The sequence below is a fragment of the Portunus trituberculatus genome, chromosome 16, assembly GCF_017591435.1.
Source record: "Portunus trituberculatus isolate SZX2019 chromosome 16, ASM1759143v1, whole genome shotgun sequence".
NCBI classification, from domain to species: Eukaryota; Metazoa; Arthropoda; class Malacostraca; order Decapoda; family Portunidae; genus Portunus; species Portunus trituberculatus.
The window spans coordinates 5,431,216-5,443,715 of NC_059270.1; the positions used below are offsets into that span (position 1 = coordinate 5,431,216).

General features: G+C 44.1%; 1 protein-coding gene across 1 annotated transcript in view; it reads right to left on the reverse strand.

Moving 5' to 3' along the window:
• Positions 1 to 12,500, reverse strand: part of LOC123504635 — a 383,953-nt gene that overhangs the window by 154,654 nt on the left and 216,799 nt on the right. The window contains 1 exon segment of the mRNA XM_045255348.1: positions 1,048 to 1,112. Within this exon segment, the coding sequence (XP_045111283.1) occupies positions 1,048 to 1,112 (65 nt within the window).

The following is a 12,500-nucleotide window of genomic DNA, read 5'->3' on the forward strand; positions in this document are numbered from 1 at the left end:
CTACATTTTTTTTCATTTTATTTTATTTTTTTTTTGCATCACGATCTATTACGTATTTAAGTGCTTATTTCATTGTTTGCTTCTTTGTTTACGTTACCTTTACATTTTCTGCTTATTCATCAATTTTCTATTTGATTTTCCTATTATTTTCCTTACTATCCTTAATATCTTCTACATGTTTACCTACTTTCATTTATCAACCTATTCATCTATTTGGTTACTCATTTATCTATTTATTGTCTTCTCACGTGTCTTTGTCTCTTTTATTCATTAGTTTCACACTCATTTGTTTCATTATCATTCTTTCTTCGCGCTAATTGCTTTCCTGATCTTCATAAGTGCTTGGTTCCCCCTCCTCGCCAGCTCTCCACACACGACGCCCACTCAGTCCACCTCCCTAATGCATGAGTTAACCAGTGTCCTCAATCTTTCATCCCTTTCACTATCAAATTCTGAAACTCCATATCTGCCTTTGGATTTCCTCTTACTTATAAACTTAAATGCTTTACGAGTGAAGTTTCTGAACAACCAGTTGTATTTTAGTTAACCAGCACCTTCATTGAGCATAACCTATCCTAGCTTACCCTACTTGGCGTATACTTATTTACCCTACCTTAACCTAACCTAGATTAACCCCTTCAATACTGGGAGACATTTTTACCTTGAGTTTTGTGTACCATTAGACCATTTTATTGACATTAATAAGGGTCTATGGAGGGCAGAAGATTAATGGCCACCACAGTCTTCACATAAGTTTCTGAAGCTGTTTAAAACCACCAAATAGTAACCAGAACGAATATGAAAATGCGCCATGGCACTGAAGGGGTTAACTTAATGAAACCTTACCTAACCTAACCTAAACTAACGTCTCCTAACCTAACATACCCTAACCTAACTTATTTTAATGCTTCTATCAATTCATCAATACCAATTCATCTGTCCATCCCTGTATGTATTCACCAACACATCACACACAATTTATCCATCCAAGTGTTTGTTCCTCCCCTTGCCGTGTTGGCCTTTGTTTTTGGTGCACTGTCTGCTTACCTGAGTGGAGCAGATGAGTGGAGGCGAGGTGGTGCAGGTGACCGAGCGAGTCCAGGTACGCTAGCCTGTGAGGGGAGAGAGAGGGAGGGGAAGGGAGGGGAAGGATAAACGAGGATGAGATAGGTAAGGCAAGGAAGGAATATAGATGGAAAAGGGAGGGAGCACATGAAAGAGGAGGAAAAATTGGGGAAGGATACGTAAAGAATAGGTGTATGGAAGGAAGAAGAGGGATAGAGAAGAAGAAGAGGGGAATGAAAGGAGATAGAGGGGAAGAAGTGAATTGACCAAAGACGTGTAGAGAGAGAGAGAGAGAGAGAGAGAGAGAGAGAGAGAGAGAGAGAGAGAGAGAGAGAGAGAGAGAGAGAGAGAGAGAGAGAGAGAGAGAGAGAGAGAGAGAGAGAGAGAGAGAGAGAGAGAGAGAGAGAGAGAGAGAGAGAGAGAGAGAGAGAAAAGAAGAAGAAGAAGATGAAAGGAGAGACACAGAGACAGAGGGAATAAAGAAAAAAATAAAGAAAAGGAGGGAGAAAGGAGAAACGGAAGAGGAGGTGGAATGTGAGGAGGAGGAAGAAGGGGAGGGAGAGAATAAAGATGGTGAAAGATACGATAGAGATATAGAGGAAAGGAAGGATGGATGGAGGGAAGGAGGGAGGAAAGGAAGGATGGAGGGAGGGAGGGAGAGAAAACAACAATAAAATTAGTCATAAGCTGTAACATTTCCTCGAGAGAGAGAGATAGAGATAGAGAGAGAGAGAGAGAGAGAGAGAGAGAGAGAGAGAGAGAGAGAGAGAGAGAGAGAGAGGAAATCTAATACATAAATTTGCACATAAAACACAACAATAAAAAAGGAAAACAACATTTACTAACTCTCTTTCCCTCTACCTTGACCCTCTTCCTTCCTTTCCCCCTCCCCTTCCCTCCTTCCCTTCCTCCTTCCCTCCTTCCTCCTTCCTCCTCCTTCCCTCCCTCTTTCCTCCATTTGCCCTCTCCTCCTTCAATGCCCTTTACTTCACCCTTACTGACTTGCATGGAGGAGGAGGAGGAGGAGGAAGGAGGAGGAGGAGGAGGAGGAGGAGGAGGAGGAGGAGGAGGAGGAGGAGGAGGAGGAGGAGGAGGAGGAGGAGGAGGAGGAAGAGGAGGAGGAGGGAAATGCTTGAAGTGGTTTCTATATTTTCCAGGTACACACACACACACACACACACACACACACACACACACACACACACACACACACACACACACACACACACACAGATAATTAGAACTCTACATTCATCTATCTATTATTCATATATTTATACATTTAATATACCTTTTTGTAATTTATAAGTCAGTAGGTGTGTCAGTCAGTTATTCAGTCTCTCTCTCTCTCTCTCTCTCTCTCTCTCTCTCTCTCTCTCTCTCTCTCTCTCTCTCTCTCTCTCTCTCTCTCTCTCTCATGTTCCTTCCTTCTACTTATTAACTTTTCTCAATAAGACTGTATGTAACCGTTCCGCCGTCTTTCCCTCCCTCCCCCCCTCCCTTTCCCTCCTCTTCTCTCCCTCCCTCCCTCCCTTCTTCCCTCCCCTCTTTCCCTCCATTAATATCAGTGAAGGGGCAAGTCTGGGGAAGAAAAGTGTTTAATTAAATGATTCCGTCAGATAATAGTCTCTCTCTCTCTCTCTCTCTCTCTCTCTCTCTCTCTCTCTCTCTCGTCACCTGGCGGATGAGATTCATTTAAACTTTAAATATCCGTCCAGGTAATTAATTGTGGGTTTACCTGAGTCCAGTCCACCTGTGATTAATGTACCGGCTCAGAGAGAGAGAGAGAGAGAGAGAGAGAGAGAGAGAGAGAGAGAGAGAGAGAGAGAGAGAGAGAGAGAGAGAGAGAGAGAAAGGTACAAAGGAACAGAAAAAAAAAACGAGCAGGAGGAGGAGCAAGAGATGAAGAAATAAAAGAGGAGAGAAAGGAAAAATGAAAAAGAAGAAGAGGAAGAGAAAAAGAAAGAAAGAGAAAGAAAGAAAGAAAGAAAAAAGGAAATAAAAGAAAGGCAGAAACAATCAGGAAAGGAAAAGGAACTAGGAAGAAGAAAATGAAGTAGAATATGTTTCAGGTTTCTCTCTCTCTCTCTCTCTCTCTCTCTCTCTCTCTCTCTCTCTCGTGGCATCCCATTAACCTTCAATTTCACAGTTTTAACTCACTTTCTTCCTTCCCATTCCAACTTCCTTTTGAATCCGCCGAACCTTTGATAAAATTTCCCTTAGCCTCTTTGAATCCCTTATTTTTCCCTTATAATACCGTTCATAACCCTTTAGTAGATTTCCCGTAAGTCTCCTTTAGTTACCTCAACCGCTCTTACTTAATTATTTACTCTTAAAGCGGTACACTTCTTTCAATGTGGACACGAGTGTATGTTTTCCTCAGTACATGTAAAGTAAAGAAGGATGCGTGAAGTGAATTGCAAGGAAGGAGGCATGCTAAGGAGATACGGTGAAGCCAGAAGAGGGACGCATTTGTAAGGTACTGATGTGTGCTAAGGATTAAGATTATCAGCCATTTTGTGCACTGTCGGCTGTATTATTATGGTCTACTTGTGTTTATACGTGTGTTGAGTATAGTTTGGCTCATGTAGGAATTAGGCGTACAGGTAAAGTAAGAAATGTAAGTAGATTAGAAATGAAAATAGGAGGGTATGTACGTAGTAAGGTAAGTATAAGTAAATGGGAGAGGCAGTACGTGTAAGTAGGTAGGAAGGCTGGTGGCTAAGGAGGGTGTAAAAAGTAAGGAGGGTAGGTATACACATTCACGTCCTATTGATGCACTTTTTTTTGTACAGTAGATTGAGGAGGTAAGGTTTTTCAAGGCTCGTATGACTCCTACTACTGCTATTACTACTGCTGCTACTACTACTACTACTACTACTACTACTGCTACTACTACTTCTACTATTACTACAACAACTATCACTATTACTACTACTACTATCACTACTACTACTACTATTACTATTATTATTACTACTACTACTACTACTACTACTACTACTACTACTGATACCAATAATAGTAATAATAATAATAATAATAATAATAATAATAATAATAATAATAATAATAATAATAACAATAATAATAATAATAATAATACGAGAGAGAGAGAGAGAGAGAGAGAGAGAGAGAGAGAGAGAGAGAGAGAGAGAGAGAGAGAGAGAGAGAGAGAGAGAGAGAACTGGTTTGCAATTAATACCCAGGTAGAGAGAGTAATCACAGCACGTACCAGTAAATTTCTATGGGGAGTAATTCACGAAACCACATTCACGCATGAACGCCTTTGGGATGAGAGTGGCTGGAGTGAGCACACCTTGGTTTTGGAGGACTAGGAATGGCATCAGTTTAACCCCTTGTCTGCTTTTATTTCTCAGCAACCCTCGGCAATTTTTACTCATCAAAAATTAAGGTGCGTCTTCTTCAAAGCTTGACTATATGTTTGATAACGTCTATTGTAATCCTTAATCTCTTCAGTACCAGAACGAATTTCCATATCAATTCTGCTTACTATTTGGTGATCTTATACAGCTTCAGAAACTTACGTATGTGGGGATTGAAATAGTGAAGAGTGTGGTCATTAATTTTCTGACCTCCATAGATTCTTCCTAATGTAAATAAAATCGTTTAATGACACCATAAACTCAAGGTAAAAATTTGTCTCAGTATTGAAGGGGTTAAATAAACTTATCATACAGAACATAATATCAAGCTGAGCTGATGTAACAGTGTTGAAAAGTAGAAGTAACTAGACAGTCAACTTGGTGATCGAAAAAATAGCAGAATATGAAAACAAGTTAAAAAAAAAAGCGCCAGAAATACAAGAATGCACAAAATATTAATAGAGATAAAAGTCTTCAAATGAGAAAGGGAAGAACGCAGAATTCCTACAGTCAGTTAACACACAGGATATAACAAGCAATCGGTCCAAACTCGATTCAACTTAGAAGTAAAAACACAATAGAAAGAAAATGGTTCTCAACAAAACTGGCAGAATGGTATAAACTCAGTCACCAATCCATTAGAGTTGTCATTAAGGAACGTTAACCCCTTCAGTAATGGGACACATTTCTACCTTGAGTTTTGTGTAGAATAAGACGATTTTATTGACATTAGGAAGGGTCTCTGGAGGTCAGAAGATTAAAAGCGAGAGTCTTCACTATTTTCATGCCCATATAAGTTTCTGAAGCTTTATCAAATCACCAGATAGTAAGCAGAACAAGAAAAAGAAACGCGTAATGGCATTAAAGATGCTAAAAAGAGTAAAGAAACTCACGGATATAAATAATGGAAACAAACAGGTACATTTCATAAGGGAGCTAAAATCTGTAGGCTTAATAACTTCTTCCTTATTGTTTAACGTTCTTATGACCACTGGCTGACTGCGCAAGGTAACTTTGGCACTGTACAATGCAGGTCGCAGGGTAGCGCGGTGCAGAGATGCTGGCGGCGTCGAGGTGGTGTGGCGGGTTGGTGGTGGCGAGCCCTCCTCCCTGCGCCCTTCCCCAGCTCCATGACATGCGGCGTCCATAACGGAGGCCAGGAGGAAGGCGTGGAATGCTGCTTCCTCATTCCCCTCCTTTTATTCTCCTTTTTTTCGTTCCTCCTCTTCCTCCTTGTCTCTTTCTCCTGCCTCTCCTCTTCTACCTCTTTTCTTATTGTTCCTCCTATCTTTCTCTTTCTCTTCCTCCTCCTCCTCCTCTCTTCCTCTTCTTCTGTTTCTCTCATCATATTCATCATTATTATAATATTTTTTCTTTTCTTTTCATTTCTTTCATTATTATTGCTCTTCTACCTCCTTTTACTCCTCATCTTTCTTTTTCTTCTCCTTCTTCTCCCTTCCTCTTCCTCCCTTTCTTCCATCATCATCATCACTATCATTATCTTTTTTTTCTTCTCCTTTCATTATTACCATCATTGCTGCTGCCTCCTCTCTTCTATCTTCTTTTTATTACTCTTCCTACTTCTCATCTTTCTTTTCTGCTTCTCCTCCTCTCTTCTATTTCCTTTTTTATTACTCCTCCTACTCCTCATCTTTCTTTTACTCCTTCTCTTCCTCTCTTCCTCTTCTCCCCTTTCTTCCATCATAACCAACATACTCTTTTTTCTCCTCCTTTCATTTCTTTCATCATTATCATCATTATCTTCATATTTTTTTCTTATTCCTCTCCATCTCCACCTCCTCCTCCTCCTCCTCTTCTTGCTCCTGCTGCCATTCCCCTCTCAGGCAGCAAGGGGGACTCTGCGGTACTTAAGCCAGAATAGAGTGGAATATATATCTCCTTTCTGAGGGGCGGCTTGGGTGCGGGCTCTAGCTGGCTGGTGGCTGGTGGCTGGTAGGCTGCGGTCAACGCGTTTCAGGAGGCTGGAGATACGAATATGTAGCGGCTTGTGGTGGAGCTCCTCAGCAGATTAAGGTTTCCAGACGTAACTACTATAGGACCACATTCTGAACCACTTCCACAATTCCCATACCTTAGCTACTACGTTCAAAAGGCTCTATGTATCTTGTTCAAGTGACATGAGTGGTTTTTAATTATTTTCTATGGTTCTGATAATAGATTAATAGTATTTTTACGTTATCGAGAGGAAAAACACGCTTGAAAACCAGAGTTATTATCACTAGCCTTTGAAAATCGTCGTATTGAGAGAAAAAGAGAGAAATGGAGTAATACATGGAGAGATAGAGAGCAGGAGGTGTTATGAATATGAAGCTCCCAGACGTGACGAGAAGATTACGCATTTGTGGCACCGGATTGGACGTCTTTGAGTGTGAGGCATCGGAAAGGAATAGGGGAAGGGAACAGCAAGGGGACAGCGGCACGTGGGTTGGCCAAGAGGCAGAACGAAGAGGAGTTGTGGAAGGGAGTGGAAGTTTAACAAGGCGCCAACTCCAGTAGTGGTCAGTGCGGAGGCGGCGCTAGGAGAGTGGATGGGGTCTGAATTACCTTTCCTTGTCGCTTGTTGGAGGGAGTATAGTGGGTAAGTCTTGGAGTGCTGGTGGTGGTGGTGGTGGTTATGGTGGTGTAAAGAGGAGAGGAGGAGGAGGAGGAGGAGGAGGAGGAGGAGGAGGAGGAGAAAGAGGAATACAAAGGAACATAAAGGAAGTTCAAACAGCAAAAGACACTGAAGACCTTGTTAAGAAGAAGAAGAAGAAGAAGAAGAAGAAGAAGAAGAAGAAGAAGAAGAAGAAGAAGAAGAAGAAGAAGAAGAAGAAGAAGAAGAAAGTAAAAGAAGAAGAAGAAGAAGAAGAAGAAGAAGAAGAAGAAGAAGAAGAAGAAAGAAGGAGAAGAAGGAGGAGGAGGAGGAGGAGGAGGAGGAGGAGGAGGAGGAGGAGGAGGAGGAGGAGGAGGAGGAGAGGAGGAGGAGGAAGAAGAGGAGAAAAGAAAATAATAATAAGTAGAAAAAAAGAAGAAAAAGAAAAAAAGAAGAAACGAAGGAAAAAAATAAGAAGAAAAGAAGAAAAGATGATGACAAAATGAAGAAGAAAACAACAACACCAACACCAACAACAATACTAAACCCATCACCACCACCATCACCACCACCATCACCACCACCATCACCACCACCACCACAACATGACTTATGTATTTCTTAAAACTTAAAATTTCCCATGAGAACAAAACTCTCTCTCTCTCTCTCTCTCTCTCTCTCTCTCTCTCTCTCTCTCTCTCTCTCTCTCTCTCTCTCAAGCGTAGACAATGACGCCTTCTCTCTCTCTCTTTCCCCACTTTCTCTCCCTTGCTCTCTTCTTCCCCTTCGTCCTCCTCCTCCTTACTCTTAATATTTACTCCCTTGCGTCTATTCTCACACTGACGTCATTTCTGCCCTTGTTTCTCTCTCTCTCTCTCTCTCTCTCTCTCTCTCTCTCTCTCTCTCTCTCTCTCTCTCTCTCTCTCTCTCATGCGAACATTACACATAAAAATTTGCGCCTGAATATATATTAAGTACAAAATGCAAGACACTTACTCGTTTTTTTAATGAACATTTCTTAACTGAGACAGGGAAATCACACCTTTAGACAAGCCACACGCTACGCACCACCACCACCACCACCACCACCATGCTAATTTTCTGTAACCCGGTAGCCCTCTGCAGTGTGTTAGCCTCCCTTCCTCCACTCTCGCTGCAACACGAGTTCAGAGCGTGTGTCATCAAGTCGTCACTGTTGTTATGTAGTCACGTAGTGTTACAATAGCGAGAGTGAATCTGATCGACGTGTTTTACTTGGTTTTATTTTTCTCTATTTATTTTTGTTGAGTGATAGTTGAACGCAATAAAATGATGTAGATATGTCTTTAAGGGTTATTAATCTGGATAGGTGTTGAGAGAGAGAGAGAGAGAGAGAGAGAGAGAGAGAGAGAGAGAGAGAGAGAGAGAGAGAGAGAGAGAGAGAGAGAGAGAGAGAGAGAGAGAGAGAGAGAGAGAGAGAGAGAGAGAGAGAGAGAGAGAGAGAGAGAGAGAGAGAGAGAGAGAGAGAGAGAGAGAGAGAGAGAGAGGAAAAATTAACTGACAGATAGTGCTAGATGACTGGAACACCCTCAGTGTAATCAACGCTGTTAGTGCTGAGTTAATAGGAAACTTTAAGAGATCACGTAAATTCAAGGACAAGAATAACATGTAGTTTTAGATAGACATATTTTATACAGAGCCAATTCCTTGTAATTTCTCTAACGTTCCTTTGTTCTCATGGTAACCTCTCGTGTCACCCGTAGCTTCTCTGTCACATGAACGCGGAACTTGTCACTAATCCCGCATTTGGAAACACTTTACTCCCTTATCATGACTGTTTTCAGAGACCAAATAGATAATAAGTCAGGTTCTCAAAGGAGTTTCCCTGTCAATGGTGTAGAAAGTTTTTTTAATCTGTCAATACTAGAATTAATCTCTTCAATACTGGGATATATTTTTACCTTGAGATTTATGTACGATTAGACCATTTTATTGACATTAAGAAGGGTATATGGAGGTCAGATGATTAATGACCACAGTCTTTACTATTTAAATCCCCACCTAAACTTCCGGAGCTGTGTAAAATCACCAAATAGTAAACAGAAAGAATATGGAAACGCGTCATGGTACTCAAGGGCTTAAAACCAATATAAATTCAACTGAATCAAGCAGCTGGGAGGCAGAAAAGCATTTTAAAATATGGTCTCATGTCTTTCTGGCAATCTATCCCATCGCTGCCACCATTTACTTTTTCAGGACGCACCAGGATGGTTTGGATCGTACTCACATTTCCTGCAATACATTTTTCTCTCTGATTTTTCCCCTCTGACAAATTTCCCGCTAAGCCTTTACCCTGGTGGACACTTTGCCTTCTCTGATATATATGATAGTTCCATTTCCTAATAATAAAATACTGACCGAACTATTGCTGTAGATTGTTCATATCAGGTTGGGCTGGACTTGAGTTATAGCTTATCAAACAGGGAAGGAGAGAAACAACTGTTGGGCTAGAATTTGCAGGAGGAAGCAATGTTCATGGTGTAACGAGTAAGGGAGGGAGTAACAGGATTGGGGAGGAAATGTTCAAATGTTCAATGTGGGACAGATAGTGAGGGAGGGAATGTTGGGATGGAGATTAAGTGTTTAAGTGGCAGTCAGGTAAGGCGATGAATGTCTGGGGAGTGGGGGAGGAAGTTTTCGTAGATATGGGATGAATGTTTGAGACCCACCAGGGAGAAGCTGGGCGTGAGTGAGGCAGCGTGGTTTGTGCTTTACGATCTCGATTTTGAAAGAGGAAAATTCATCCATGCAAGAATCGCTGATGTACGAGTCAGGCAGCAGTTTGTTGTGTTTGAAGTGCAGTGCGCGGAGATGGGAAGCTCGAAAGGAAACAGCGAGGCGTGCTTGGATTTACTGTGACAATTCAGTGCAGCACATGCAGCCTTTTGTCGTCTTCCCTTCAGTACGGAGTGCCGGCCCACGTCCCGCTACCCTCTCAGGCAGGCAGTCAGGCAGGCAACAGCAGCAGAAGCAGCAGCAGCAGCAGCAGCAAACCTCCTCACGCTGCTGCCAAGGGGATGTGAGAGCAAGACAGCCACCACCACCACCACCACCACCACTCTCTCCTACTCCAGCACAGCAAGTAATAGACTGGGTCTGACCGGCGTGTCTCTCAGTCCAGATCTTCAAACTGCTTATTCTGACATCAAACAAGAATTCACTTTACTATTCATGGTTTCACGAAAGTTTCGACAGCGTGACTCGATTGCAGCATGGTGGCGAAACGAACAGCTAAGTGCCTAGCTTCACGCGTCAAAAGTTTCCACCCCCTCCATGTGTGGGTAGGGATGAGAGATGAGGGAAGGAGGGAGCACAGGACAGGCTAATCCATGCTGCACGCCATGTATTTTGTAATAGAGACAGGGAGGATCGTTCAAAGGTGTGGGTGAGAGACACATGGCAAGATGCGCTGTGCCGCTGCGCTTGTCTACGTCTCCGTAACCTTTGTTCCTGAGGCGGGCGAGGAGTGTGACATCCAAGCGATGAAGGGTCGCCTCCCCCCGCTGCCAGGTACCACTTATCGACCAGGCACCAGGAGAGATGACCGACTGGCTGGAGGGTTGTGTTGCCGCCGCTTGCCTCTCCACGTCCTCTCCTCCTTCCCCCCTGAGAAGGAACGAGCATCAAGGCTCAGCAAAGGACACGTTCTGGCTGCTGCAACACCTCATTCACCTCCACGATAGCTGTGAACATGGCCTGGCGAGGCTGGAGGAGGGAGGGTTGCCTTTAACCTGCTGCCGGGAAAGTGGAGGGATAAATCGTAGCTAAAGAGGGAAAATTACGTCATTGCCGTGCAAGATCTCTGCGTGGAATTACATCATGCCCCTTCCGCGCCATCCACACCTCCCCACTAATCTCGTTGCATCATAAAAAAGAAGTCTTTGCAAAATATACAGAGCGGTGACGCGTGATCCCGACATTCACACGGCCACCAGACGCCAGTTTCTGGAAGTACCAGGAGCGACACTATCGGCAAGACATTCCCGCCGCCAGACGGTCACGGTGCGGGACATTGCTCGCCAATACGTGGCGGCATCGAGAGGCACTTGTTGCAGCTACTCACTCTTACCCTGACTTTATTGCTGCCTGGCCCCTTTCCACCTGATTGATGACTGCCATGATGACCCAATTAATGTGTGTGTGTGTGTGTGTGTGTGTGTGTGTGTGTGTGTGTGTGTAATTCACCTCGGTCGCCTGCTGGTCACCCAGCCAGTCTTCCCCATTACGGAGCGAGCTCAGAGCTCATAGACCGGTCTTCGTGTAGGACTGAGACCATATCAACACACAACACACACCGGGAAAGCGAGGCCACAACCCCTCGAGTTACATCCCGTACCTATTTACTGCTAGGTGAACAGGGGCCACACATTAAGAGGCTTGCCCATTTGCCTCGCCGCTTACCGGGACTCGAACCCGGGCCTCTCAATTGTGAGTCGAGCGTGCTAACCACTACACTACGCGGTGTGTGTGTGTATGTGTGTGTGTGTGTGTTTCACTGTTTGATCTGCTGCAGTCTCTGACGAGACAGCCAGACGTTACCCTACGGAACGAGCTCAGAGCTCATTATTTCCGATCTTCGGATAGGCCTGAGACCAGGCACACACCACACACCGGGACAACAAGGTCACAACTCCTCGATTTACATCCCGTACCTACTCACTGCTAGGTGAACAGGAGCTACACGTGAAAGGAGACACACCCAAATATCTCCACCCGGCCGGGGTGTGTGTGTGTGTGTGTGTGTGTGTGTGTGTGTGTGTGTGTGTGTGTGTGTGTGTGTGTGTGTGTGTGTGTGTGTGTGTGTGTGTGTGTGTGTGTGTGTGTGTGTGTGTGTATGTCGCAGCGGTAGAAATGACCAGCACTTCTCCCTGGTGATCTTGGTCTTGAATCGGGTACGGGTTTTGGCAGTAGATGACCGCCTGGGTCCGAAGGTCTCCAAGCGCACGGGTTGGAATCCTGTCCACAATTTGAGTGTAGGTTGGGCTTCCTCACTCGGGGCAACGGTTTCCTAGCGGGTGGGCTTTCAGATAGGAGGTACCCTGAACAGTAACCCCTTTAGCCCATAAATTCCCTTGAAAAGCCCACATGGTATAAGTAAAAAAAAAAAAAAAGGGGGTCAGCAGGGCAGCATGGCAACAAGTGACACACATGGCCGCGACCTTTGCCTACATACAGGGCTGGTTGGCAAGGCGAGGCGTCCCTGTGCTTTCTATACTTCTGTTAGCGCAACGCCACCATGAATATGCCAAGCAGCGGCCAGCAGCGCGGCGGCGGCGGCAGCGGTGGCGGCTGGAAGTAAAGGGGAGCAGTGGGTGACGCCGCCAAGCCGATGCCGACGCCTTCAGTGACACTTTGACATCCCAACACGTGCTGCAATCCCCTCCAACCCTCACATTGCCTTCCTAAGAAACACTTCA